This window comes from Ambystoma mexicanum, chromosome 13 (genome assembly GCF_040938575.1).
Source record: "Ambystoma mexicanum isolate Mex_15411 chromosome 13, UKY_AmexF1_1, whole genome shotgun sequence".
NCBI lineage: Eukaryota > Metazoa > Chordata > Amphibia > Caudata > Ambystomatidae > Ambystoma > Ambystoma mexicanum.
In genome coordinates this window covers 815,940,217-815,968,097 of record NC_090938.1, presented here as the reverse complement: position 1 = coordinate 815,968,097, position 27,881 = coordinate 815,940,217, and the positions used below count along the sequence as shown (strand labels likewise).

General features: G+C 48.7%; 1 protein-coding gene across 1 annotated transcript in view; it reads right to left on the bottom strand.

Annotated features, from left to right (window-relative positions):
* Positions 1–27,313, bottom strand: part of LOC138522057 (RLA class I histocompatibility antigen, alpha chain 11/11-like) — a 275,180-nt gene extending 247,867 nt beyond the window's left edge. Inside the window, exon 1 of the mRNA XM_069635290.1 lies at positions 26,923–27,313. Within this exon, the coding sequence (XP_069491391.1) occupies positions 26,923–27,250 (328 nt within the window). The 5' untranslated portion in view covers positions 27,251–27,313. The remainder of the gene's footprint in view (positions 1–26,922) is intronic.
* Between the last annotated feature and the right edge of the window lie 568 nt (positions 27,314–27,881).

The window sequence follows — 27,881 nt, the reverse complement described above, 5'->3', positions numbered from 1 at the left end:
CTGATAACAAGATCCTGGCTAAGGTGCTCGCTTTACGCATTGAGGATGTGATTCAAAGACTTAGTCACACGTATCAATCCGGTTTTATTAAACATCATAGAACTTCTAGCAACATTCGGAATCTTTTGTTGACCACGTCACAGGCCATAGAATATGGACGAAGATGTGGCTGTGTTCTCTTTAGACGCTGAAAAAGCGTTTGATCGTATTCATTGGCAATATATGTTTACGGTGCTGAGGGCGATGAATCTGGGTGATGAGTACATCTCTTGGGTCTCCCTTTTGTATGCTCGTCCTACGGCGAATGTTAAGACGAATGGCTTTTTATCTGGAACGTTCAATCTTTTGCGGGGCACTAGACAAGGATGTCCGGTTTCTCCCTTATCGTTTGTGCTGGCCATTGAACCTCTTGCAATTGCCCTGCGGAGTGATTCGTACTTGAAAGGTGTGTCCTTCAATGGGGTTGAACAGAAAACTTGGTTTTATGCCGATGACCTTTTGTTGGTTTTACGGAATTTGGAAATTTCTTTGCCATCCTTGATGAACATTCTGGATCGATTCCATGTGGTGGCGGGATATAAAATAAACTGGTTGAAGTCCGAGGTTTTGCCTATCACGGGGAGTTGTGCTAAATCATTGGTGACTGGATTTGGGTTTCAATGGGGTTTACGCAAAATGAAATATTTGGGGACTTGGCTGACTCCAGTTGTGAGTGATATGGTGGGGGTGAACCTAGGGGAGGCCTGCCGTGAGCTGAAGTCATCTAGGCAGAGGTGGCCGGTCTTACGTTTGTCATTGTGGGGCAAGGTGAATGCCTTGAAGATGGTTGCGGCCCCCGAAACTCAACTATGTTTTAAGTATGCTTCCTTTGAGGGTCAGTGCATGTTACTGGAGATTAATTGATGCAACTTGGCAATCTTTCCTTTGGGACGGGAAACCTCCTGTACTTAAACTGTGGAAGTTGCAGCTGCCTGTTGAAAGAGGTGCCCTTGGGGTCCCCAATGTTAGAGTGCATCATCTTGCCTTCTCTTGCCAGTTTTTACTTCCTTTTCTGGTTGATTCACCCCAGTGCTTGGGCTGTGGCGGAAGCAAGTGCTTTAGGCCCTCTTGCCCCTCGAGAGGCGTTTACGACTGTTAGTAAGGGTGGTAGGAGATTTCCTTTGACCCATTTTTTGCGGGAGGTGTAGAGAGGCTTTCACGAAATGTGTGGTTCAACTGCTCTGAAATCACCTTCGGCCTCGACTTGGTTTAATAAGGCAATCACAGAGGCTGGCAAGCCTATATTTTGGCCGGAATGGTTTGTTGGTGGAGTTCACTGGATTAATGATGTATACAAAGGTGGAAAATGGATTGATTTTGATGTACTATGTGCAAATTTCAATATTGAAAATGTTTCCATTGCAGACTACAGGAAATTGAAGAGATGCATTGATGAGATTGATGGGAGTGATTCTGTGGTTTTGGAACATTTGGTGATGGGCTGTCAGTCTGTTGCGAGCAAAGTGTATCGCTGAATTGTTGCGAGCTACAAAGATAAGGCGCGCTTTGCAAGTTTGCTTTGGAAAGGTTGCTGTTACCGCTGCAAGACGCTCCGTTACTGGATTCACTGGACTCGCCGAAGTGACGAAGTGTGATTGACTGTTGCCTGCACCAAAGACGTGCTGCGGTGAAATCCCGCCCCCAGCCAACAGGAAACTATTTACTGCAAATGCACGCGCTGTGCGCGCGCGCTTTGCAAAGGTTGCTGTTACCGCTGCGAGACGCTCCGTTACTGTATTCACCGACGAAGTGACGAAGTGTGATTGACTGTTGCCTGCACCAAAGTGAGAACTCTTGTGACTTTTACTACCCAAGGTTGTATAAGGCAACTGTTTGTGCAACTGCTTAAGCAACTGCTTAGGCGAATTTTATCAGTGCACTCACAGTAGTTTGTCTCCTCTTCACCCATAGGACGTGCTGCGGTGAAATCCTGCCCCCAGCCAACAGGAAACTATTTACTGCAAATGCACGCGCTTTGCGCGCGCGCTCTGCAAGTTTGCTTTGGAAAGGTTGCTGTTACCGCTGTTAGAGCGGGTATAGCGGGTTGTGCACTGCGGAGTAAGACTTTTTCGCCTATGTCCAATTTGTTGCATTGTTAACCATTAGTTTGTTAAACGTGCCGAATGAAAGGTATTACATATACGCTGACGTCTGGGATGCCAGCAAACATTGTAATTACAAGAGCATCTGTGAACCTTAAGCCTGTAACCCCTAAAGCCTCCCCCATTACTATTCTTAAAAAAAAAATTAGGAGGTTCACCTATTGTGACTCCCGTGAGAAAGAACTCTACTAGTGATATACGAGGATTTTGCACTTTAAGGGGCGATTCAGATTTATTTATTCCCACGTGTGTTGAAAATCAACCTTCGAGCCCTGTAAATATGGGAGGAGGGCCAATTGCACCGCACGTGGTTCCTGTGAATTCAAATGTGTCGATTTCAGACACTATTATTGTAAATGAGATATGCTCAACACAACGTGACTGAGGGAACTGAGGAGTGCCCTCTAATCGATTTAACTACACAAAATCCTGTTTTATCATGTAAAAACGACCTAAACTATACTAATGAGGAAGCGGCTAACGAGGGGGAGAATGAAAATATAACTGTTACAAACAAATCTAATTTGGAAGATTCTATTAATAATGTTTGTCTGAATCTCCCATTGTTAATGATAGAACTAAGGGTAATGATGCTAGTCTATATGGCTCTCCAAGCCTTTTTGACCACCATACACAGTGCCCTAGAGACTTGACATCCTCCTTTGTCTATCCTACACCGAGTGTGGGAATCACAAATGGTAATGGTGGACAAATTGTACATGGCTCACTGGTGGAAATAACGCTGAATGCCATAAACATCTCGATTATGTCCCTTTTTAAATTGTTTGAGACCTTGGATGCTAAGCAGATTGAACCGATTACCCAGAACCTAGATAAAATGTCTAGGTACATTGACATGGGTGATAATAGGCTACCAAAGACAACGAAAGATACTAAAAATAAAGAGACTGCACAAATGACATCTGATGTAAAGGAGAAGAGCAAGGTTGAGAATGTAGTACCGATCTTACCTGTTTTTGAGGCTATTATATGCCCTGTCATACCCAGTGATGATGAAGTGCACTGTAGCCCCTCTAGTAATGAGATGGTGACAGTGGAAAGTTGTATCCCTATTAAGGTGAATGAAGATAAAATTGTTGAAGATAACCGAGAGAATGACTTTGGTGTGTATAATATGTTTGATTCAAGAACCAATGTAAGATCAAAAGCTAATACAATAACTAAAAAGAAAACTAAGAATCAGAAGCAGGCTTTGCGACCAACAAAGGCCGCTACTAATCAATTCCTAAAACGACTGCAAATTACCACCAAAAGTAAAGCTGTTGTGGGAGGAGGATTAAAAGTTAATTATACTAATTTAAGACAGGCTAGAGAACCGGTAGCTAGTCAACCTGTGAATGTTGTATCTCACAACGACTATGTCCCACTAGACGATCTAGTGGCTTTGCTTGCAAAAAAAGGTTCCGAGGAACAACTGCGGCTGCAACGAGCTGCTGATAACATCACAACCCATGAAACCCCTTGCATCCCACTGGCTAGTACTGCTGTGACAAACCACCCAAAGAATGATGTTATAACAAATACTACAAGTGCGAACCCTCCTCTAGCGAGAGAACCTTCGCTGGACATACTAAAAGACATTAGAGAGACCATACAGAACTCGGTTGATGAGTATCTAAGATGGAAGCAAGATCAGACTCTCAAGACAAACACTTGGAGAGAGGTAAAGTGTCATTTAACAGCAAAACTACAGTGTATCCATCTGATACAATACAAAATATTGAGAGAAATTCGGAACCAAACCAACGACTTGAGATGGAACGGTTGGGTGGGGGTACAGGAAAGAAATTAAAACATGCCCTAGACCGAAACTATATCATAGATTCATTCTGAAATGTCGCCTTTCTCCCCATATATCCTATGACCTAAATAGAACAAGCGTGCTGACGATATTTGAAGATACTGAAGAGTTAAGAGATATCTCTTCAACTGACATTCAACAAGTCGAATTTCTAAATGAGGAGAGGCTTGACGCTGTCCGATTGTGGATTTCATCCAACCTTGTCAGAAATACTATATGGCAAGCTAGGATGGAATTGTTCACAACGGGTTTTTTGCTAGCAGTTGATCCTACAATCCTACCAACTAATATGAACTATGAAAAATTACAGGATCCAAATGATAACGTGACTACTAGATCCTTAAACGTATATCATAAACAAAACTCACTAGATCAAAACAAGATGGTAGGAGGTTTGGGAAAAAATGAATACAGACCGAGTGATAAAAGATCATAATACAAGGGGTGGCGGTATGACACACTGACCCAGTGAGTTGGAATACCTGTGGTCATGCCCATCTCTCTGTTAAAGATAGCAATGATCTTAACAACTACGATGTAGTTGCCCTACAAGAGATGTGGCTGGTGGATTGCCCGGTATGGAATAATCATGAAATAGCATTTCTGGCAGCCAAATCAAATAAGAAAGGACGTCCATCCTCTGGGTTACTAATTGCCACCAAAATGGGGAGGGGCTTGTCAATTAGGCCTTGGGCAGCCCCGAATATATTTATGCAATTAGTTAAAAAAATGTATCCTGGGGGATGTTTGGCTCTAATTAATATCTACCGTAACCCGATGGCTATTTCAGATAAGATTTTCATTAAAGAACTGGAGAATTTCTTCAACATGATTCTTATGACCCCCGAAATAACGAATGTTATTCTTGTGGGAGATCTGAATATGCAATGTCTGAAAGCCAAAAAAACGCAAAAGGGCCGCATAAATGAAATATGGGCGGATGTGATGTGTGATCGTAATATGCTGATGCTCAACGGTGCGATACCTGGCGACACACCCTCTAGTGAGATGTGGCGTAGAGGACTCAGTAGCTCTACAATTGATTATATTTACACGGACAAAGCAACGTTCCAAAACATTGCTTCATTTAAGGTGATAACACAGACAGAGAGTGATCATCACATGCTAACCTTGAAATGGAACTGTTATAAAGAACCACAAAACCTAGAAAAAGGGCGGTATGCTACCAATCTGATAACAAATAACTCAAGAATAAGGTTTAGATGGAATGAATCTACACTGAATGAGTTGAATGAAGAGTTGCTGGGTGAACAGACGGGGAACGGTGGGGTAGAAGAACCTTATAACGTCACACTCCAAATGTTCAAACTGCACTCTTCAATACAAACTCATATGTACTTTGCACCCAGACACAGTGCTGACGAACAGGTTCAAAAACGTAAAACCCTACTGAGACGAGAAAAGAGAACGGCATTATCATTGCCAGTGAATATCAGGTTTGAGGTCATTCGCTCTCTTCAACGTGCACACACGGCTTGGATCCGTACTCGTAGATGTATTCTATATCAGTCTGATGGTGAAGAAATGCTCAAGGTGATTATGTCAAAGAACACAGCCCAAATTTGGGCTTTGCTTAATGCTGCTAACCATTTGGAACAGGGTCCGGTCCAGATAAACGGTGTAATTGAAACACTATGGATCGACTATTATACGGAATTATATGCTGACCCTGAGGTCAGACAAAATAGCCCTGTGATAATATGTAACAGCATGGAACTATTACAAATATCTAGAGAAGATATACTAGGATATATCCACAGAGCGTCTAACTCAAGGGCCCCAGGACCTGATGGGTTAACCAACTATATGATGAAGCAGCATCCGGAACAATGGGCCCCGATTCTGTATAACATCTTTACCCATGTCCTACAATCCAACAGTATTCCAAAGTCTTGGAAATCCTCTGTGGTAGTGCCCATCTTTAAAAAAGGCGACAGGTCTAAACCGGCGAATTACAGACCGATCGCGCTTTTGGATATACCTGGGAAAATCTTTTGCAGGTTCATTTTACGGGACTTTAACAATTGAGCAAGAACTTGTGACAAGCAAGATCCGCATCAAACAGGGTTTATAACTGGCATGGGGACTTCTATAAATCTGTTATCAATAACAGCTTTAATACAGCATCATAACCTCCTGAAACAACCATTATTTTTTGTGTTCGTCGATTTTAGAACGGCGTTCGACTCAGTGGTTAGATCAATATTATTTGACAAACTAGCCCGAGAAAAGTGCCCTACATACTTAATTAATTTGATAAGTATGTTACACTCAGAGACCAGCATACGAGTGAGGCTAAATTTACAAGGCTTACTAACCACGAATATTTCAACTCAGAGGCCTCAGACAAGGCTGCATACTTGCGGCGGCTTTGCTTAATTTTTTCATCGCCGATATATGCAAAGCCTTCAAAGAGGTTATTTCCGATGCGCCGAAATTAGCAGGCAAAGCACTTGCAGCTCTGTTATTTGCAGACGATTTGGTACTGATTTCGAAGACTCCCCGTGGCCTTCAAAACCTGCTTGATGCACTTGCCAGATATGTCACTGAGAATAGGTTAACCGTGAATATGAACAAAACAAAGATAATGGTTTGTAACCCAAACCCAAGTGGTACCCTAAACAAGAAACAAAAAGCATTAAGGTGGTGTTTACAAGAGCATACACTAGAAATAGTTCCACAACATACTTATTTAGGAGTTGTTATTGATGGAGCAAGTAATAAAGCATTCCTACTAAGCCTCAACCAGCAGCTGAATATCATGATCTCACAAGCCTCAATTATCCAAGCCCAATATGGTAAATTCACCATCACACCCGCCATAACATACTTCAAACAGAAAGTGGTCCCGGTACTACTTTATGGAGCGGAAACAAAACCATGTATAATGGGAAATACATGGTTACGTTTTGAGAGTAAATTTTGGAAACGCATTCTGGGTTTACCAAAATGCGTACCTATGGCTTGGATTAGGAATGAATTAGGGCTAATATCATTGCATGCACGTTACATCTGGCAAATGATATCATTGTTCAGAAAATGTATTTTGGCTTCTGGTAGGCATAAATTGATCAATACCCTTGCTGATTACGTGTTCACAACTAATGACCAATATATGGTGAAATGGCGGTACACTATAATTGAAGCTTTGGCTGAAGTGGATCTCTCCCTTGATGACCTCCTTACAAATCCAGGTAGAGCCAAAACTAAGATATTTCTGCATGACTGGTTACGTACGAGGGAGATATGTTTGAAGTATCATGATTTCCCCAAAAATCCGTACCTGCATAAAAGGCATAGTATAGTGCAGTGGTCTTCAAACTTTTTTGGCCAGGGCCCCCCTGAGCAAAATTTGGGCAGGTCGGGACCCCCCAGAAATGCCAAATGGACAGTATATATTGCGCGCCGTCACCTGCTCCCATCAAAGTCGCTGGGCTCCCTCATCCCACTCCTACCCAGTCGCTGGTCTCTCCCCACCCCATCACACACCCAGGGCTCTCCCCACTCTGCTCCCATCACTATCCCATGGTTCCCGCCCATTGTGCTCCCACCATAGTCCCTCGGTTCCCCCATCCCGTTCCCAACACAGTCTGAGGGCCAGTGGCGGCTGGTGAATCTTTTTTAAGTGGAGGGGCATTAAGGGGAGGTTCGGGGGGGTTTCCCCCTGTGAATTTTTTTTTAAATAATAGGTTAAAATGTTGCATTGTAGAGCATACTTTTAACAAAAAATGGGTAAATAGCCAAACAGTTTGCAATTGTTGCTGGGAGTCCAGGGGGCAGGCATTGATATTTTATTTCTATCGCGCTCGTACACAAGTGTTTCAGAGCGTGACAAGGCAAGGGAGGGGAACAGAGGAGAATAAAACAGCGATCTTACTAGGCCCAGTGACATTGAGAACGCGCACGTGTGAGGGGAAAAGTGCATGGAAGGGGGGAGAAGTGGAAAGTGCGAAGCAGAGGAGAAACAGATAAATAACAATAAATAAATAATAAAGGCAACAAACAGTGGTAGTGCAGCCAGCAATTTGCAAGTGCTACGTTTAAGGCAGCAGACAGGGTAGGTCTGATAAGTGCAGGAAGAAAGATGGTTCTCCTCAAGTTTTAGAGTGGCAGGGCGCTGTTCCAGAGGGAGGCCCCAGCCGAAGACGGAGATCTACCCCCAGCTCGTTTCTTTGATAAACGACTGACCCTGAGGGAGTTGGAGGTAGAGGAGTGAAGAGCTCGAGAGGGGAGGTATTTGCGGAGGAATAGCTGAAGGTATTTTGGACCGAGGCCCCAGAAAGCCTTGTGGACAAGGCAGAGGGTTTTGAATGATAGATGTCCGGTAAAAAGATACCATCCCTGTCCCCTGGGCCCCACTGGTCCTAACACAATGAACATGATTATGTGTATATGCAAGGCGCTGCACATTCATACAGCAATCACTCTATCATTCACATGAGCATCCATCACCATACACTCACTCATAACGCATCCATACACATGTTTAAATAAAAACAATGAACATAAACGTACCTTCTGCATTGGCCTGTGTGTGGGTGCTGCTCCAGCTGCTCTGTCCGTATGTGCGAGGAGGCGCAGGAGCTCCCCCTCGGACATACAGACATGCAGTGCCCCAGCCAGCATTTCCAATGAGCTATGCAATGCTGGCGAAGCAAAACGCCCCAGCACTTGCATGGCTCAGTGAGCATGTGCGGCTGGGGAACTAAACTGAACTGTCAAAGGGAAACAGTGTTTCCCTTTGACAGTTCAGCCAGCCCAGGAGCACTCCATTAGCTGGATAAAGCAGCTGAGGGAGTGCTCACTGTTTCACTGGGCTGGCTCCTTAGCTCCTCCATAATGGGTGAGGGGCCACTATGCAGTTAGTAATGTTGACCATTGTTGCTGAATATATCACAATTTACTTACATTTTAACACAAAGCACCCCTTTGGGTACTATTGAAACAGTGGGCTTCATAACTACTCTGGCGGTAGCTGTGCCGGTAAAACCGGCACGGCTGCCACTGGAGTTGCATCCGGGTCTGGCACCCGCGAATGGGCAATTACTAGGTCATGCCGAGTTAGGCGGACATGATAATTGCCCTTTCGAAGGTGCCGGTAGATCCCCATTCCCATTTGAGCCCCATATGGCTCAAATGGGAAGGGGGAGCTCGGATGCACCGGCACCGTTAATAATGGTGCTGGTGCATCCGACGAGCTGAGGTCAGACCTGGCGGGGGCTGTCAAGCACCCACGAGCACAACTCTTACTATGGCGGAACGGTAGCAACGGTGCCGGTAGCTTACCAGCACCGTTGTTACTGGTCCGCCATAGTAGTAATGAGGCCCAGTCTGTGACTAAAGGAATGAATATCCATTTACAACTGTGGGCCACTTTTTCATTGTTGCCTGAGACAGTTTCATGCTTCAGCCCGCCCATGTGGGCCACCCCTGCCCATTTCTTCCAATCTAAAAAAAAAAAAAATATATCTTTTTTCATGCTGAGCTCTCAGGGCCCCCCTGGGATGCACCCGCGGACCCCTAGGGGGTCGCGACCCACAGTTTGAATACCACTGGTATAGTGGAACCATATCTACTTAGATCACCATCAACTGATCATAGAAGACAATATTTAAGTATACGGTTTAACTTATGTGAGACGAGGGATCTGAAAGCTAAACGGAAAATGATAATGAAGGAAGATAACTTATGCCGCTTCTGTAAGATAAATGATCAATCTGAAACCTTACGTCATCTTCTTACAGAATGTCAAACCCTTAAACAGAAACAGGAGCTCTGCTTTAAACCACTGTTATATGAAAACACCCAAATTACAACAGAATCTCTTTGGTGGTTGATTTATTGCGGGCATAACACTCCTCTAAGGCTTGCTACCATTGCTCTTGTGAAGGATTTGAGATTGGATATTGATCAAGAACTGACAGAACCCAAGGTATAACCACTGTGGTAACCATTAGTGAGGGATATTGAGAGAAGAGTAAGATTAGATGAGTCTTGGCTAACATAGTACAACATAGATAAACAATACGTACAAATACGGAGGTAAAAGAGTGCACTTATTGATGCTGATGAATGCCTCGTCAAATGCTAAGTACATATATACATACATGTCTTAGAATCACGGGAATCGGTTATGAATTCTCTGAGCAGAATATTAGGGAGTTTGCTAGGAATGAAACTGCAAGGATAATGAGGAGTACATTTTTAAGAAGTGTACTGATGGTTGGAAGGAGCACGTAGAGATGATGCTGGTTGTTTAAGTGATAGAAGATACTGATGCTCTGTTTTACTTTAATGATTGAAATCTGTGCAGTTTATTTAGTTAGTTAAGCCCTGTGGGTGTGTCTTTTTCTCCTTTTCTGTTCAGTTTATTGGGTTATACTTATGTATATGTGTACTTTTTTGTACTTTTTTTATGTGTACCTTTTTATATATAATTCTATAATTTTATAAATATGAATGAAGATGGAATATGAATGAAATATTGTAAAGTTGACTCAGTTCAGCTATAACAATAAAATAAATAAAAAATACAAATAAATAAATAAAAGATAATACTGGTCTGATGGATGAATGGAGTAGACGTTTGGGTTGTGAGATCACTGCTGATATGTGGCTTGAGTTGTGTGCGAATGTGAGACTTTGTCCCGTTAATTTGTGTGAGCGCTCTAGGCAAATTAAAGTTCTCAGCAGAATGTTTTGGTGTCCGGAGAGGCTCAGGAGCAGGGGCATGTCGGATTCGGATGTGTGTTGGTGTTGTGGCGTGGAAGTTGGCACTCTCGAACATTTGCTTTGGGATTGTGTCAGAGTCAGGGGTTTCTGGCAGGAGGTTTGTACTATACGCTTGCAGGTCCTGAATTGCAGTATTGATTTGGATTTTAGGACGATGGTTTTGGGCAGTGGTATTTTACTTGAGGATCTTTCCATGTCTGAGAAAAAAATTTCTGTTCAGGGGTGCTTCAGTGTCCAAGAAAATGATCGTGAGGGGCTGGAAATCCTGGATCCCGCCTAACTCGAATGATTGGATTGATGAGATGGTTTCTTTGGGGGCTATTGAAAAGGGAATGTACAGGAGGATGGGAAAACTGCACCTTCATGCTAGGGTCTGGGATGTGTTTTCAGGTATGTACTAGGGTTGTTTATAATTTTTGTGTATTCTTCCTTCTCTTCACGTGTTGTTCATATTGTTGTTCATCACATGCAATGGTGTTTCATTGTTTCTTGTTTTCTTATTTGGTAAAATGTAAATAAAGAAATAAAAAAAAAAAAAATCTGTTTGGAACTCCGCACGGAGCCCCAAACAAGTACCCGGCTTACGCATTCCCGAAATCCTCCTACCCAAGAAAAGAGGAGAGAAGAAGGAGGAGAGAGAACAGGTTACCGCACGGGGCCCACACCACCGTGGGACCAAGAAGGCAGCACAGGCCTGGGGGGCCCAACCTCAGGACCTCGCGCCCAAGAGTACACATTATGTTTTGGTTATTAGGATTGTTTTGTTTATGATCACATAATGATGTGCAATAAAAAACCCACAGCCTTTTTATTGCCAGCACTCTAACGTTTCGTGTGGTACATGGGGGAGGCTTGGGTGCCAACTGCCCTCATTTGGGTCCACTGGTTATGGTGATGGCGGAGTGGTACAGGCAGCAGAGCGGAGAGGAGGAAACTGTTCCGCAGTCCGGGGCCTGTGGGCTGCTACCTGCTGTTCCGTAGTCCAGGGCCTGTGGGCTGCTACCTGCTGTTCCATAGTCCATGGCCTGTGGGCTGCTACCCGCTGTTCCGTAGTCCAGGGCCTGTGGGCTGCTACCCACTGTTCCATAGTCCAGGGCCTGTGGGCTGCTACCCGCTGTTCTGCAGTCGGGGGCCTGTGGGCTGCTACCCGCTGTTCCGCAGTCGGGGGCCTGTGGGCTGCAGGCCTGTAGTTCCATAGCTTGCGGAGTGCGGTGAAGTGTGTTCTCGTGTTTCCCGCGGGAATATCTCTTTCTGTGGGAGGCTTTCCATCTCCAAGCTTTCCAAAATCTGCTTTCTATTTGTGCGGCGCACTTCGATTGCTGCCCCTCCCCCCCACCCCCGGCTGAGTGGTGACTGCGGGGCCTTTCCCCTTTGATATGAATGGTGCTTTAGCACTTTTATAATTCCTTTTTTGGCGGGAACTTGGACTGCTTTGCGGTGTGTGGGCATCGGGCTGAGTAGCAGGTGATTTGTCGGATATTCGCACTCGTTACATTTGTTCGTTACTCCGTTACAGGTAGGCCTGCAGCTGCTCCTACCTTTATTTTGTGGAGGAGGAATTTGAACTCATCCATAATCCTGTGTCTGAATGGAGCAACGTGTGGGGTCAGTGTGCCGAGTCACCGGTGGCTGCTGCTCTCTTGGCCCGTGTACATTCTTGGGGTGGGCTACGAGCGCCCCTTCACGTCGTGGGGAGGGCTTTTGATACGATCGACCACTCCATCCTGTGTCATCACCTAGATGAAGCCGGGGTGACAGGCACTGAGCTTCACTGGTTCAGGTCCTTCCTTGCAGGCCGACGTTATCTTTCCCGCGGTTTAGGTCGGCTTCTTCTGCCCTTACCTGCGGGGTTCCACAGGGATCCCCCATCGCTCCCCTCCCTCAGCTAGCCTCAGTCACTCCCACGGAGGCCGCTTTCCTTCGTACGCTGAGGACAGTCAGTTGGTCCTAAGAGTGGATCAGACCTTGAAGGAAGCAGCTGTGCCTTTAAGGGGCTGTCGCGCAGCCATTGGAGACTGGATGATCAATCACTGATACCAGATACACAGGACCCAAGAGTGAATCCACAGGACCCACGAGTGAATCCACAGGACCCACGAGTGAATCCACAGGACCCAAGAGTGAATCCACAGGACCCAAGAGTGAATCCACAGGACCCAAGAGTGAATCCACAGGACCCAAGAGTGAATCCACAGGACCCAAGAGTGAATCCGTCTGACCATGACCATACATAATTGCACTTGTGCCTCAATGTGTCGTGACTTGCACATGGCACCCTTGTATATTCGTGTGGCGCTGCTAACCAAAGCGGGCAGGGAATGGCATCCAGCTGGAAGGCAACACTAATGGAGATAGTCAAGCCAATGCTTGAAGCTGGAACATGAACAAAGGATGGCTCTCAATGCACAAAGCGGGTCACTTTAAATTAAACACTAAAAAAAGGTGATGCCTTTTATCCCGATGCATTAAGGGGGCCTGTGGTTGCTCCTTCGGTTTAAGGAATGCATGACTATTGCAATGCGACTTTACTGGCCCAGCCCAAGTATCATTTTACCAGGTTACAAATCCTGCAAAATTCAGCGGCTCTGCTAACTGTTGGCCTGTCAAAGTATGCACATACCTCTGTTGTACTACGTCAAGTATACTGGCTCCCGGCTGAAAGCAGGGGGGAAGTTTAAAGCCCTCTGCTTGACTCACTTTGCTTTATATGGGCAGGGTGCTTCTCACCTTCACGAGAAGATCATCCCCTATACGCCTCTCAGAGATCTGCGCTCCTCCAATCTCCGTCTTCCCGCTGTTCCAAGGTTTAGGTAGGTGGTAGCGCCTTCTTAGCAGCCTCCTCCCTTTGGAACATGCTTCCACTGGCCCTCAGACAGACAGAAGATCATGCCAAGTTCCAGAAAGCACTCAAGACCTTTCTCTATCCCAATTCGCTAGGACAGTGGACCCGGTCTTTGCTCCGTTCACGGCTCTCCCTGAACCCTGCGCCAGGATACCTTTGGGTGAAAGCGCGCTATTTAAATATTTGATAACATAACATACCTAAATGTGCCCCGCTATCCTTCCAGGTTCTTTGTCCATGTCCTTTTTCGACATCATATGTGATTGATGGGGTATATTTCTGCAAGTATATCATCCGAATTGGTATTAGGGAATAGCGGCCGATCTCTTGAGAAATCCCTCTCAATGGTGATCCCAAAATGGCTGCCTTTTTTGGTCTTTTTTCAGTCTTTCCATTTAAGGCGTCACAAAATTCCATATCCAAATATGTAATGTCTTTACTCTATATCCAGTTTATCTTTGGCCAGATGCCAAGAGAATACTTTTGTTTGACACGCCCTCTTTCAGTTGTAGAAAATCATAATCTTTGATTTCTCAGATTTAGTGCTTAATGGGCGTCTTCTGCGTCCCTCTGCAGTGGATTTACTGTTCTCTGCCGGTCCAACGGTGTCTGATCAAATCCAACCAAATCTTTGGTGTACGAGGGCCAATGAATATGCACGTTGCCCAACTCAGGAGGGAACGAGTATGCGTTGTCGAGAGCGGAGTGAAAATCTGATGAAATGGAAACCAAAAAGGAGCCAAGACGCTGTCTTGTTTAAGGCCTCTGAAGGTTCTTTCTTCTAATCCAACCCTCCGTGATGCATCTGAATGCAGAATCTGTACAGATCGTCTAAACCTGCTCTCTGTAGATTTGAAATAAGGCGATTTCTACACACGGTCGAACGCTCTGGAGAAATCCATGTAGGCCAGAAATAAGGGTGCTCTATTGTTGAGCCTGGAATGTTTTGGCCAAGATCATGAGGGTTAGTAGGCATTGAAATGTTGAGCGGCCTTCTCTAAATCCTATTTGGAACCGGTGTAAGCTGTGATGGTCCGTCGACCACTGCTTTATGTTCCTTCGGACTAGAGAAGCAAACGCTTTACTAAGCGAGTGAAGAAGGGCCATTGGCCAATACGAAGATGGATCCAATGCCTTTCTTATCGATAGATACCAGGAGTTCCTCTCGCCCCAAATCTAGGATGATCCCTCTTATTGAGATTGCATTAAACACTGGTCCAGCAAACCCTGCCCAACATTCTGGAGAATCACAATGTTGCACAAGCCATCTGGCCCAGGAGCTCGAGAGTTCTTCAGTGACGTCAGGACTGCTGTAGTCTCCTCAGATTTCAATCATTCTGTTTCTATGTTAAGCTTTTAATTGCCATACAATCATCTTTTCCTGCGCATCCCCAGGACTGGAAGAGCGCGGGTCTAAAGGAATCCCATGGCGATTCTTTGACTTGCATTAATGTCCCCTAGTGATTCTTTGACTTGCATTAATGTCCCATGGTGATTCTTTGACTGGCATTAAAGTTCTCTTAGCTTTTTTAAGAAAACAAGTGGTTCAGGGTTGCCCCTGGGCCAACCATATGCTCTCAATCCCAATTTGTTTCAAATTCCATTCAAATTTCTCATTCATTAAAATCATACATTCATTGATAATGCCATTCTTGAAGCAGATCACTCAAGTCCAATGATATAATTCCATCATGGAAGGCAGGGAGCGTTCATAGGAGTCGCGCAGCCGATGCATTTCGGAACCGAGTCCGTCTTCAAGGCTACACCACGGCTAACGCACAGATGGTTCCCACCTGAGTTTTAATCCCCCAACCCCTTCAGGGTTGAATGTTGCGCACCAAAATGGCCCGCCAGATAATGTTATCACTCAGAAACGAGAGCACTTCTGAAGCACTTGCTTTGCAAAGCACACCCCTGTGCCAAGGGCTCTTTCCACCATTTTCCTCCATAAGACTTTGATATTTACTGTCTAACTACTTGCAAAGGCTTGATACATATATGTTGACTGACGAAACCCAGTGGCGCCACCTTGGTAGCCATTTTGCTACAGTCTCTTGGATTCTTTTCTCGTCCTTTTATTCCTACTTTGCGTATTGCAACTAAAAGACCCCAAAGCATTCTGGCAAAGTGTTGTCCATTGCTCAGAAACGTTACGTGGTTCATAGAATTGTAAGCAATGTTCGAATCTTTCTAACACATGCTTTTTCTTTGTTCTGCACGCGGCGTTCATTTCACATGATACATGACACGCTTCCGTCTTCTCGTCATGTATGTGCGCCTCAGAAGGCTCATCCTGCCCTTCTAAGAACATTCTCCATCACTCCGCGCATATGTTGCTGGAGTATGAGATCCGTATTCCTGTGGGAGGTTTGCCACTGTGGTGCGTAAGCAGGTCCATCATTGGTCAGGTAAGCGAGGTCACTATATAGGTAGGGTTCCCTTGATCTGGACTGGATCACATTTGGGGGAGCCTGTTTGCGTCACAGAGTAATAGTCTGAAGCAGACGTGCCAACATTGTGGAGCCCCCCAGGGGGAGATTTCACCAGGGTCGGAGAGTGTGAGCCGGGCACCAATGAAAAAGTGGCCCAGAGTGGCAAGTGGCAAGTCATTCCTCTTGTGACACTGTCTGAATCCTACCCAAGGGGAGATTTCTGATCAAATGTGATGACAATTGTGCATTTTAAAGAATATTTACTCAGCAACACTGGTCAAAACTGGTAGCCGCAGAGTGAAGTCACTCATCAAACTGGCCAAAAAAGCGAACCACTTGACCCAAAAAAACTGCCCCACCCCAGCATTTTGCCTTTTTGGTCGGCCGTGGGCCTATTGCCCTATAGGCCAGTCCCGGCTTGGATTGCACCACAGAAATCAAGAGAATGTAATTTCCCAAAGGATTGCATTGGGGTTAGATTCATTTTAGGCGGGAGACAGTAAAAAACAGCACCATTCTAAGTGAAAACTCGTGAGTCTCCCGCGTAAATCAGGCCGCTTGTGTTCCCCATCAGAGCTGTAACCCCTCCAGGACGGTGACCTCCTATTCTCCCGCATAACATGACCACCCCCGGTTAGGAGGGACCCTCAATCCACACCAAGGCCAGTGCTGGCTTTTGTGCTCATGATCTGCAGGGATATTAATCGTCCTCAACCTGCAGAACCCCCTATTTCCCCCCACCCCCTGCCTTCAGATCCAGGCCGCATAATACCAGACTCCCTCATTCCGGCTCCTGCCAGACCCCCAAGGGTGCCTGCAGTCTCACTAACACAGGGCGCAGGTGCGGCCATTAGCAGGGCCTGGGGTTTACGCTGCCTTTGGTGCAAGTCATCCAACTGCCCACAAGCCCGGAGCTTTGGGTTGGGGCTCATATTTCTGTGCCAGTATTGATGCCGTTTTGCATTTGCACACATGTAAAGCCAGCCCTGCTGCCCACTGAGCACCCGCTGCCCATAGGCGAGGCCTACTGCACGCATTAGAGGAACGGACCCAACAAGGGCTATTATCACAAGACTTGCTCATACCCTCCTTCAGCAGTCAGCAGAGGTCTGGAGCAGGGCAAAGTGACTCCCAGCGCAGACTCTTCTGCATAGAAAGCAGCCTACACTCCTGATTGGGCAAAATCTACCAGCACAGGATGGAGCAGCAGGACCCATGGGGGGTACTTACCTAGGCCAGGACGGAGCAGCAGGACCCATGGGGCAGATATGGAGAGGGGGTACTTACCTGGGCCAGGACGGAGCAGCAGGACCAGAGGGGGTACTTACCTAGGCCAGGACGGAGCAGCAGGACCAGAGGGGGTACTTACCTAGGCCAGGACGGAGCAGCAGGACCCATGGGGCAGATATGGAGAGGGGGTACTTACCTAGGCCAGGACGGAGCAGCAGGACCAGGGGGCACTTACCTAGGCCAGGATGGAGCAGCAGGACCAGAGGTGCACTTACCTAGGCCAGGACGGAGCAGCAGGACCAGAGGGGGTACTTACCTAGGCCAGGACGGAGCAGCAGGACCAGGGGGCACTTACCTAGGCCAGGATGGAGCAGCAGGTCCAGGGGGGCACTTACCTAGGCCAGGATGGAGCAGCAGGTCCAGGGGGGCACTTACCTAGGCCAGGACGGAGCAGCAGGACCAGAGGGGGTACTTACCTAGGCCAGGACGGAGCAGCAGGACCAGGAGGCACTTACCTAGGCCAGGATGGAGCAGCAGGACCCGTGGGGCAGATATGGAGGTGGGGCACTTACCTAGGCCAGGACGGAGCAGCAGGACCAGGAGGCACTTACCTAGGCCAGGATGGAGCAGCAGGGCCCGTGGGGCAGATATGGAGGTGGGGCACTTACCTAGGCCAGGACGGAGCAGCAGGACCAGGGGGGCACTTACCTAGGCCAGGACGGAGCAGCAGGGCACTTACCTAGGCCAGGACGGAGCAGCAGGACCAGGGGGGCACTTACCTAGGCCAGGACGGAGCAGCAGGACCCATGGGGCAGAGCTTACCATTGGAGGGATGCATGTGGTCGGGGGCTGAGGAGGTCAGGAGAGTGTGTGAGCTGGCCCTGCATGAGGTCAGGGGGCTCAGGGAGGTCAGGAGAGTGTGTGAGCCGGCCCTGCATGTTGTCGGGGACTCAGGGAGGTCAGGAGAGTGTGTGAGCCGGCCCTGCATGTGGTCGGGTGCTGATGGAGGTCAGGAGAGTGTGTGAGCCAGCCCTGTATGTGGTCAGGGGCTCAGGGAGGTCAGGAGAGTGTGTGAGCCGGCCCTGCATGAGGTCAGGGGGCTCAGGGAGGTCAGGAGAGTGTGTGAGCCGGCCCTGCATGTGGTCCGGTGCTGAGGGAGGTCAGGAGAGTGTGTGAGCCGGCCCTGCATGAGGTCAAGGGGCTCAGGGAGGTCAGGAGAGTGTGTGAGCCGGCCCTGCATGTGGTCGGGTGCTGAGGGAGGTCAGGAGAGTGTGTGAGCCGGCCCTGCATGTGGTCGGGTGCTGAGGGAGGTCAGGAGAGTGTGTGAGCCGGCCCTGCATGTGGTCGGGTGCTGAGGGAGGTCAGGAGAGTGTGTGAGCCGGCCCTGCATGTGGTCGGGGGCTGAGGGAGGTCAGGAGAGTGTGTGAGCCGGCCCTGCATGTGGTCAGGGGCTCAGGGAGGTCAGGAGAGTGTGTGAGCCGTCCCTGCATGTGGTCGGGTGCTGAGGGAGATCAGGAGAGTGTGTGAGCCGGCCCTGCATGTGGTCAGGGGCTGAGGAAGGTCAGGAGTGTGTGTGAGTGCAGGAGACTCTTTAAGTGTCCTGATGGGGAGAGGGGGCGCTGTAGAGGCCAGGGCACTTTGCCTGCAGGGCCCTTGGGTATGATGGCTCTCAGGGGCCACAGAGTGCTAATGAAGTCCAGGTTCCCTTCACTGGGGCATCATCTGGCCGTTTGGGGGAGTGGGGGTGGGTGGAAAAGTAGGGATTTTTTTTATTATTATTGTGTGCGATTGCCCCCACATAAAAAAAAAATGCGGGGAAAAGGCTGCGATGAGTTTGCCACCTGTGAGTCCTTTAAAAAGTAAATGAATATAGCGGATTTCTTTGTAAATACAGAAAACGGTGCTGGTTTAATTCAACACTAAAAAAATAATTGGACAAATGGATTTCAAACTCGAGTCTCGGCTTCTGTAATACTCTACTGCCTCCTCGTGGCGGTTGCAGGCAATTACAGCAAAACACACTTTTTTTTGGTTAGATAAAACCTTTTACACTTTATAAACATTCATAACATTTCACGAAAAATTCATGTCATAAAAAATTCATTTCTAAAACAAAGAAGAAACCAGTCAACTAATGTCCAAAACATCGAATACATTTCTTTCCACAGATAATAAGGTAAAATTCCTATCTCCCTTACGCACGCATAGAGCGTATCTGACGCCAAAACGGATGTCGAGAATGGGAAGAGGCCAGACCCGAAGCTGCCCGGGAAGTGCGGAGGAGTTGGCAGATATGTCACCCGAGAATAATGAACTTCTGGGACACCATCAAGGAAAGAGCGCAGAAGGGCCTGTTCCCGAGGGGAGACAAGCAGAGATCGCACCTGGCAAAAATGAAGGACCCGATGACAATACTGGCGAAACGCCGCATAGCAATGGCGCGGAACACAAGTACAGGACCCTCGATAGAGGGTGGGTAGATCTGACCAAATGGGCGATGGCCGAAACAACAGTATGGACAAGGGCGACGCAGAGAGAGGAGGGCAATAGTGGAGCCAAGATACTAGCATGGAATGCACGAGCGCACAAACTGTTTAAAAACAACGAAGGAGACAGTACAGATGAGCCAGGCAACCAAGCCGAGAGCTAACAGGCAATGAGGGAAGCTCTGATGCTGTGAAGGAAAAGGAGCCGAAAGAACAGGGCCGGCTTATCCACATCAGGGCGAAATGCACAAAATGGCGCAGAAACAACACGGACAGTGGAAGAGGGCTCTGCCGCGAAATGAGCAAGCAAGTGATATGACGGACCCCGATACGGAAGTGCCAGTAGAAGAGTTAAGTGTGTTGTTGGTTAATGGTTCATTGTAATGTTTGGTGTTGAAAATGCAATTAAAAATATTTTTTTTTCAAAAAACTATGTTATCTCCAATATATACATTAGACCCAAATTGGTCAGTGCAAATAAAGTGCATTGCATATACCCTGGTCCCATATGCTTATTCAGTAGTTAATTTATAACAATTAGTAAGCAGATGCCATGGCGTTTCCACTTCCAATTCACAGGGAGTTGATTAAACCTTAACAGCATTAGAAAGCTCCTAACATCCTGCTTTTGCAAATGTTTTATATATGTACACAGAGTATTAACAGGAAAAGCCTGTCTTGAGAATTCTGCATAGCTACGTTTCCTGGAGAGATTAATTCAGCTTACTTTACTGTCCCAAGTAGCAGCCTAACTTTTTATCTCTTTAAATTTGCTGGCAAGATTTTCAGTAGCTTCACATGTACATCCTATATTCATCAGAAAGGTATTCCTATCCTTTCTACATTCTTCTCTCTCGTCTCAGAGCCAGGCCAGCGGCCCACAGTCAGCTCTATGTATGGTAGTGGTAAGCGTAACTCTCTTCTCAGAGCCAGGCCAGCGGCCCACAGTCAGCTCTATGTATGGTAGTGGTAAGCGTAACTCTCTTCTCAGAGCCAGGCCAGCGGCCCAGTCAACTCTATGTATAGTAGTGGTAAGCGTAAACTCTCTTCTCAGAGCCAGGCCAGCGGCCCACAGTCAGCTCTATGTATGGTAGTGGTAAGCGTAAACTCTCTTCTCAGAGCCAGGCCAGCGGCCCACAGTCAGCTCCATGTATGCTAGTGGTAAGCGTAAACTCTCTTCTCAGAGCCAGGCCAGCGGCCCACAGTCAGCTCCATGTATGCTAGTGGTAAGCGTAAACTCTCTTCTCAGAGCCAGGCCAGCGGCCCACAGTCAGCTCCATGTATGCTAGTGGTAAGCGTAACTCTCTTCTCAGAACCAGGCCAGCGGCCCACAGTCAGCTCTATGTATGCTAGTGGTAAGCGTAAACTCTCTTCTCAGAGCCAGGCCAGCGTCCCACAGTCAGCTCTATGTATGCTAGTGGTAAGCGTAACTCTCTTCTCAGAGCCAGGCCAGCGGCCCACAGTCAGCTCTATGTATGCTAGTGGTAAGCGTAAACTCTCTTCTCAGAGCCAGGCCAGCGTCCCACAGTCAGCTCTATGTATGCTAGTGGTAAGCGTAACTCTCTTCTCAGAGCCAGGCCAGCGGCCCACAGTCAGCTCTATGTATGTGTGATGCTGGAAAGGCATTGGAGGGACAGGGCCTCCCTGTCCTTGTCCTGTAGTCCTTTTTCATATTGTGTTCTGTGTTATTTTCTGCCCAGGAGTCCAAGTGGGACTCCTGGCAGTGCAGCTCTTCCTCTTTTTGGTTTGGTGTACAGACCCATGGGATACCTTTATGGCACCCATGGGTGGGGGTACAATCCTGTGCCCCTAGTGTATGTTTTTGGGCACCTGTGTGTGACCCACAGAGCCGGGTATAGGCTGGTGGCAGCACCGTGCTGAATCTGACAGGTGCTCTGGGGGTCCTCCATTTTGGGACACCCTGGCCCTGCCATTGGAATCAGTTGATTCCTGGTGGAAAACAAGATGGCCCCTGTGGCCTCTTGCTTTCTATTGCCTCTTACCTTGTTTTCCCAAAGTCCTGGGAAGCCCTGACTCTGTCCCTTCCCCCTGACTGGCTGTTGGGTGGAAGTTCCATATATGGTATTGTTGTGAAGGCCAGGCGAGACTAGCTGGAGCCTTCCCAGTGACCGTGTGTTGTGGGTACCCCTGTGGCGGGGACCTGGGTGAATGGAGTGGTGTGACCAATATGCACTCCTTGTTGTGGCTGTCTGGTTTCTGGCATGAGAGACAAAGACTGAGACAGCCCTGCCCGAAACTGGCCTGAATGCAGTGTGTAGTGTTGAATGGCTGGGTACTTGTCCCAATCCACATTCCTTGTTGTGAGTGTCTGAGAGGGAGGAGGATGGCCTGAATGCACTGTGTGCCTGATTGGCGCTGACTGACTGCATGAATGCCCTTCTGTGTGATTGGCTGCTGAGTGTGTGCCAGCAGTGTGGATGAGAGACAGAATAGTATATCTGGGGACCTCTCACCACTAGTAATTGTTCAGAAGCGTTCTGGAGCTGAGTCTCCACTCTTAAGAGTAACTGGAACTGCTGATCCTTGACGCCCAGCTGGAAGAAGAAGACTTGCTGCTGCATTTGCTTCGACCGATCCGAAGGCTGCCGAAATCGTCGAGGACTGACCCGAGAGAGGACCTGGCTAGGCGCCCTCTTCCCGTGCTCCGAGGGACCATTGAGCACCGCTGAATCTTCGCCGAAGCTCCCTGGACGCCAGACCATCGAAAGGCTGCCGACCGGAGAAGGGGACCGCCGAGGAGAACGAAGTAAAGCACCCGGACCTCGACGCTGTCGAAGTCCATTGCCGTCGACCAGGGTTCACAGGTTCGTGTAACCGCTGGAGGCCCGTCGAAGCCGTGTCGTCCCAGAAGAGGGAACCGCTTGACGCCGTGCCACCGACGACTGCAGCCGCCCGCTCCTTTCCCTAAGAACATTCGAATCGAAGGACTCCCTCGTCCGCACCGTCGACCGCTTTATCCTGCCGGAGAAAATCGAGGACGACCAACGCACCGAGGAGAATCCGCCGGTGGGTTTCCCGCCACCTCACGACCCCAAAGACTCGAGCGGCTCGACGCCCTTGTTGGGCCACCGTCATTCCCAATCTTTGCGGTCCAGAACTAGTGTCGCCGAGGTGCCCCGCACGCCTCTTCCTCGCAGGACGCCGACGTCCCGACGAGCACCGCTCGGATCGAAGCCTGCCGCCTCATCAACGCTGTTCCACCTCGTTCACTGTCGGACGTTCGATGACCCGTGTCTCCCGCTTTAAAGGGAAGGCACTCAAGAAGGGCCGTCGATTCCCCGACGCCGAACACCGAGTTCCTCGACGCCTCTCGACGATCCGTGACTCCGGCTTTAAAGGGGGTCACTCAAGAAGGATCTGTCGACGCTTCTTCAAAGAATAAGACTATTGAACAATATATGGACTGGGCTTGTGTTATATCTCTTTATTTTACAGGTTGCCCAAGTGGGGGGGGGATCTCCACACAGAACTGTACCTAGGTAACAGGGTCAGTATTCTGCCTATTGTTTCAACCATCTGCTTTCCCTCCTCTCTCTATTGCTGGTTTCCTTGCTATTGATCTGTGTGACATTCTGACAGTATTAGTGGTACCACTTTAGAATTGTAGATATTTACCATTGTTGACTTTCCTGAGCACAAAGTGCGTTATTGTGATAAGTGTATATAACCTTTGAATATTAATTATATAAAGACTGTGTTTTCAGTAATACAGTGTGTGGACATTCCTTTGTGGGGGCTTGGGGACTACACTGTACTTAAGAACCAGCCTGCATCACCTCCTGAGAAGCTAGGCCTTGATTGCTCGTCCATTGCTACCACAATAGAGAATCTTGGCTGGGGTCCTCTGTGCCTCTCCTCTACCATATAGAGAGCGGAAGTACAGACACCCCCTACCAGTCTTTACAGTATGGTAGTGGTAAGCGTAACTCTTCTCAGAGCCAGGCCAGCGGCCCACATTCAGCTCTATGTATGCTAGTGGTAAGCGTAACTCTCTTCTCAGAGCCTGGCCAGCGGCCCACAGTCAGCTCTATGTATGGTAGTGGTAACCGTAACTCTCTTCTCAGAGCCAGGCCAGCGGCCCACATTCAGCTCTATGTATGCTAGTGGTAACCATAACTCTCTTCTCAGAGCCTGGCCAGCGGCCCACAGTCAGCTCTATGTATGGTAGTGGTAAGCGTAACTCTCTTCTCAGAGCCTGGCCAGCGGCCCACAGTCAGCTCTATGTATGGTAGTGGTAACCGTAACTCTCTTCTCAGAGCCAGGCCAGCGGCCCACATTCAGCTCTATGTATGCTAGTGGTAACCATAACTCTCTTCTCAGAGCCTGGCCAGCGGCCCTCAGTCAGCTCTATGTATGCTAGTGGTAACTAACTCTCTTCTCAGAGCCAGGCCAGCGGCCCACAGTCAGCTCTATCTATGGTAGTGGTAACCGTAACTCTCTTCTCAGAGCCAGGCCAGCGGCCCACATTCAGCTCTATGTATGCTAGTGGTAACCATAACTCTCTTCTCAGAGCCTGGCCAGCGGCCCACAGTCAGCTCTATGTATGGTAGTGGTAACCGTAACTCTCTTCTCAGAGCCAGGCCAGCGGCCTACCTTCAGCTCTATGCATGGTAGTGGTAAGCGTAACTCTCTTCTCAGAGCCAGGCCAGCGGCCCACAGTCAGCTCTATGTATGCTAGTGGTAACCGTAACTCTCTTCTCAGAGCCAGGCCAGCAGCCCACAGTCAGCTCTATGTATGGAAGTGGTAACCGTAACTCTCTTCTCAGAGCCAGACCAGCGCCCCACAGTCAGCTCTATGTATGGTAGTGGTAAGCGTAACTCTTCTCAGAGCCAGGCCAGCGGCCCACAGTCAGCTCTATGTATGGTAGTGGTAACCATAACTCTCTTCTCAGAGCCAGGCTAGCGACCCACAGTCAGCTCTAGGTATGCTAGTGGTAAGCGTAACTCTCTTCTCAGAGCCAGGCCAGCGGCCCACAGTCAGCTCTATGTATGCTAGTGGTAAGCGTAACTCTCTTCTCACAGCCAGGCCAACGGCCCACAGTCAGCTCTAAGCGTAACTCTCTTCTCAGAGCCGGCCGGCGGCCCACAGTCCGCTCTCTGTATGGTAGTGGTAACCGTAACTCTATTCTCAGAGCCAGGCCAGCGGCCCACAGTCAGCTCTATGTATAGTAGTGTTTTTTTTTTTTTTTTTTACAGCAGGCTTCTTGGTTATCCATTCTGCCAAATATTGCGGATTTGAACCCTCCAGGCATTTGTGCACTATGGTGAGCAAACGGAAGTGTATCCTAGCCTGCACCGGGAGCCAACGTAAGCCCCTCTTGGCTTCTGAGATATGGTCGTATTTTTTAAGTCTGATTATAGCTCTGATGGCACTGTTCTGTAAGACCTGGAGTCTTGCGATTTCCCCTTTGTTTACTCCTGTCAAAAGGCTGCTGCAATCGTCTAAGTTGGAGCCTATAATCTCTCTCCCAATAGTCTAACTGCTCTTTTTGGAGCGATATTGGCATATATGAGACAATAGCCTTATATAAGAGGAGGGTGTGGTACAAGACTGTTAATTTGAGCTTTCATGCTGAGGTTTTGATCTTTTTTGTAGGAATTTTACATTCTGCTGTTAGGCGCTTATACAATTAGCAAAACTGTTTCAAAGCGCCCACAGGGCAACAGGGTGGGGACAGGGGTTGTTGGACAATCAATTACAGCAAGGATAAATAATTGCAATAATAGTACAAACAAATAATGAGAATAAGGGAAGGGGAGACAAACCTACTATGCCTTGTGAGTGTTCAGAACGTGCCAAGTGCAGAGGGGGAGGGGGGGGGAGTAAAGGTGCTATGATGCTCATGGAGAAGTGCTAAGAGTAAGTGCAAGGAGGAGCAGAACTTAAGCGCAATCACTGATCGAGTGGGTGAGCCAAGTAAGTGCAGTATTAAGAAAGCGGTTGAGACGAGAGATGTGGGGGGGTCAAGGCCCCAAGGACACATAAGGGCCCTGCACATCAGTCACGCTGCTGTAGGATTAGCAGGGAAGAGAGGAGGAGGTAAAAAGAAAGGGCTTGAGGCTTTTTCGGACCTTAAGGAGGTCTTGCTCAAGACGATGAGGGAGAGGGAGGCTGTTCCACAGGAGAGAGCCAGCCTAGGAAAGTGATCGCCCACCAGCTCTCCGCTTAGCAAAGCGCTTAACACGTAGGGAGTTGGTGCCGGCAGAATGGAGGAGTCTGGAAGGAGAGTATTTGGTCAGGAAGCGTTGAAGAGAGAGACAGCCTTGTGTATGATACAGAGGGATTTGCATTGAATCCGTGCTGAGACCGGGAGCCAGTGAAGGCTTTGTAGGGCAGGAGAGATGCGGTCCCTGGGCTTGAGGCCAAGGATATGTCTCGCTGCCCTATTCTGGGTTAGCTGGAGGGGGTCGCAGGGTGAAGGAAGAAAGATTGAGGAGGCTATTGCAGTAGTCTAGCCTGGAGAGAACCAGAGCACGGGTGACATTGAGTTTCTGGGGGAAGGTGAGGAAAGGAAGAGTCACTTTGATAAGGAAGAGCTGAAAGGGGGACTTCTTGACAATGTCCTGAATATGAGGGACGAAAGAGAGGGAGGAGTTGAAGAGGACTTTGCCCCCCTTCTACCCCACTCCTTGTCACGCACTTACACTAGTAGAATTGCCCCGGCCTAGGGCGCTAGTTATTGCCGTTAGATCATTCGGAAACTTCTAGGCCTAAGAATGACGATGGCAACCCCTTGTTCCCTTCCCGCCTTGAAGCACTTCACCTGTGTATAAGCACTTTACAAATACATAATTACATTACATTATACTGCCCCCCCCCGCACCTCCGGGTTCCAGGGTCCTGTCACTCAGTGGCTCCTACCTCCCTTTTTCGTGGGGCTGAATACCCCCTCGGGTGCGGCCAGCACCCCTCCCCAGAATATTAGGAGAGCAAGAGCAGCCCTTCAAGTGCTGCTACACCCCCCCCCTCCCTCCCTCCCCCACAACCCCATGGTGCGATTGCCTGACTCTCTTCCGGGTAATCGTGTGAAGCTCATTCCTCGAGGGTTGGGTAGGGTGCATTATCCAGGACATGCCCCCCTGCACCCCCCCGACCCAGAGTGGTTCCTCAGAGGACCAGGAAGCTTTAGGGGGTGAGGCACGAGTCCCCGTCACTCACTCTCTGGCTAGGTGTGTGCTCTCCCCCATCACTCACCCCGGGTGTGGTTGACTCGCTCCATCACGATCCCCACGTTGGCCCTCATCCCCGGCTCCGCTCCTCGGGCGATCTCCGTGTTCCTCTCCCAGTACTGGGGGTCCTCGATCTTCCGCATCCAGGGGGCCCGGGGCTCCCACCTCCGGGTCTCGCTGCTGTACCCCTCGATGGGGACGTCATCCACGAACCCCACCGCGGAGAAGCGGGGGACCCCCGGGACCTCCTCCGAGAGGGACGAGTAGAACCCGCGGAAAGAGTGCGACCCTGCCCGCGCGGGCTGTGCCCAGAGCCCCCCCAAGAGGGCGAGTAAAAGGCGCACTCCCCCCATGCTGAGACCCCCTCAGCACTCACTCACTCTCCGGGAGTTCTGAACTCACTCAGCCTCACCCCAGCACCTTACCCCGCCGCCTGAACCAATCAGAACTCAGAGACCCGCCGCGTCACCAGTCTCCAGGCAGAGCCTCCCGAGCACTCACTCACTCAGCCTCACCACGGCCCTGCCTGTATAAGGGCCGCCTGCACCAATCAGAACCCAGAGAATCACCACGTCACCAGTCTCCAGGCAGAGCCTCCCCAGCACTAACTCACTCAGCCTCACCACGGCCCTGCCTGTATAGGGGCCGCCTGCACCAATCAGAACCCAGAGACTCACCGCGTCACCAGTCTCCAGGCAGAGCCTCCCCAGCACTCTCAGAAATGCCACAGGGAGAAATGAAAGTGAAAGACGGAGAAGAGCCCTGTACACTAGAAGAGCTGGGGGAGGGGATTGAAAGAGGGAGAAGAGCCCTGTACACTAGAAGAGCTGGGGGAGGGGATTGAAAGAGGCGAAAAGCCCTGTACACTAGAAGAGCTGGGAGAAGGCATTGAAAGAGGGAGAAGAGCCCTGTGCACTAGAAGAGCTGGGGGAGGGGATTGAAAGAGGGAGAAGAGCCCTGTACACTAGACGAGCTGGGGGAGGG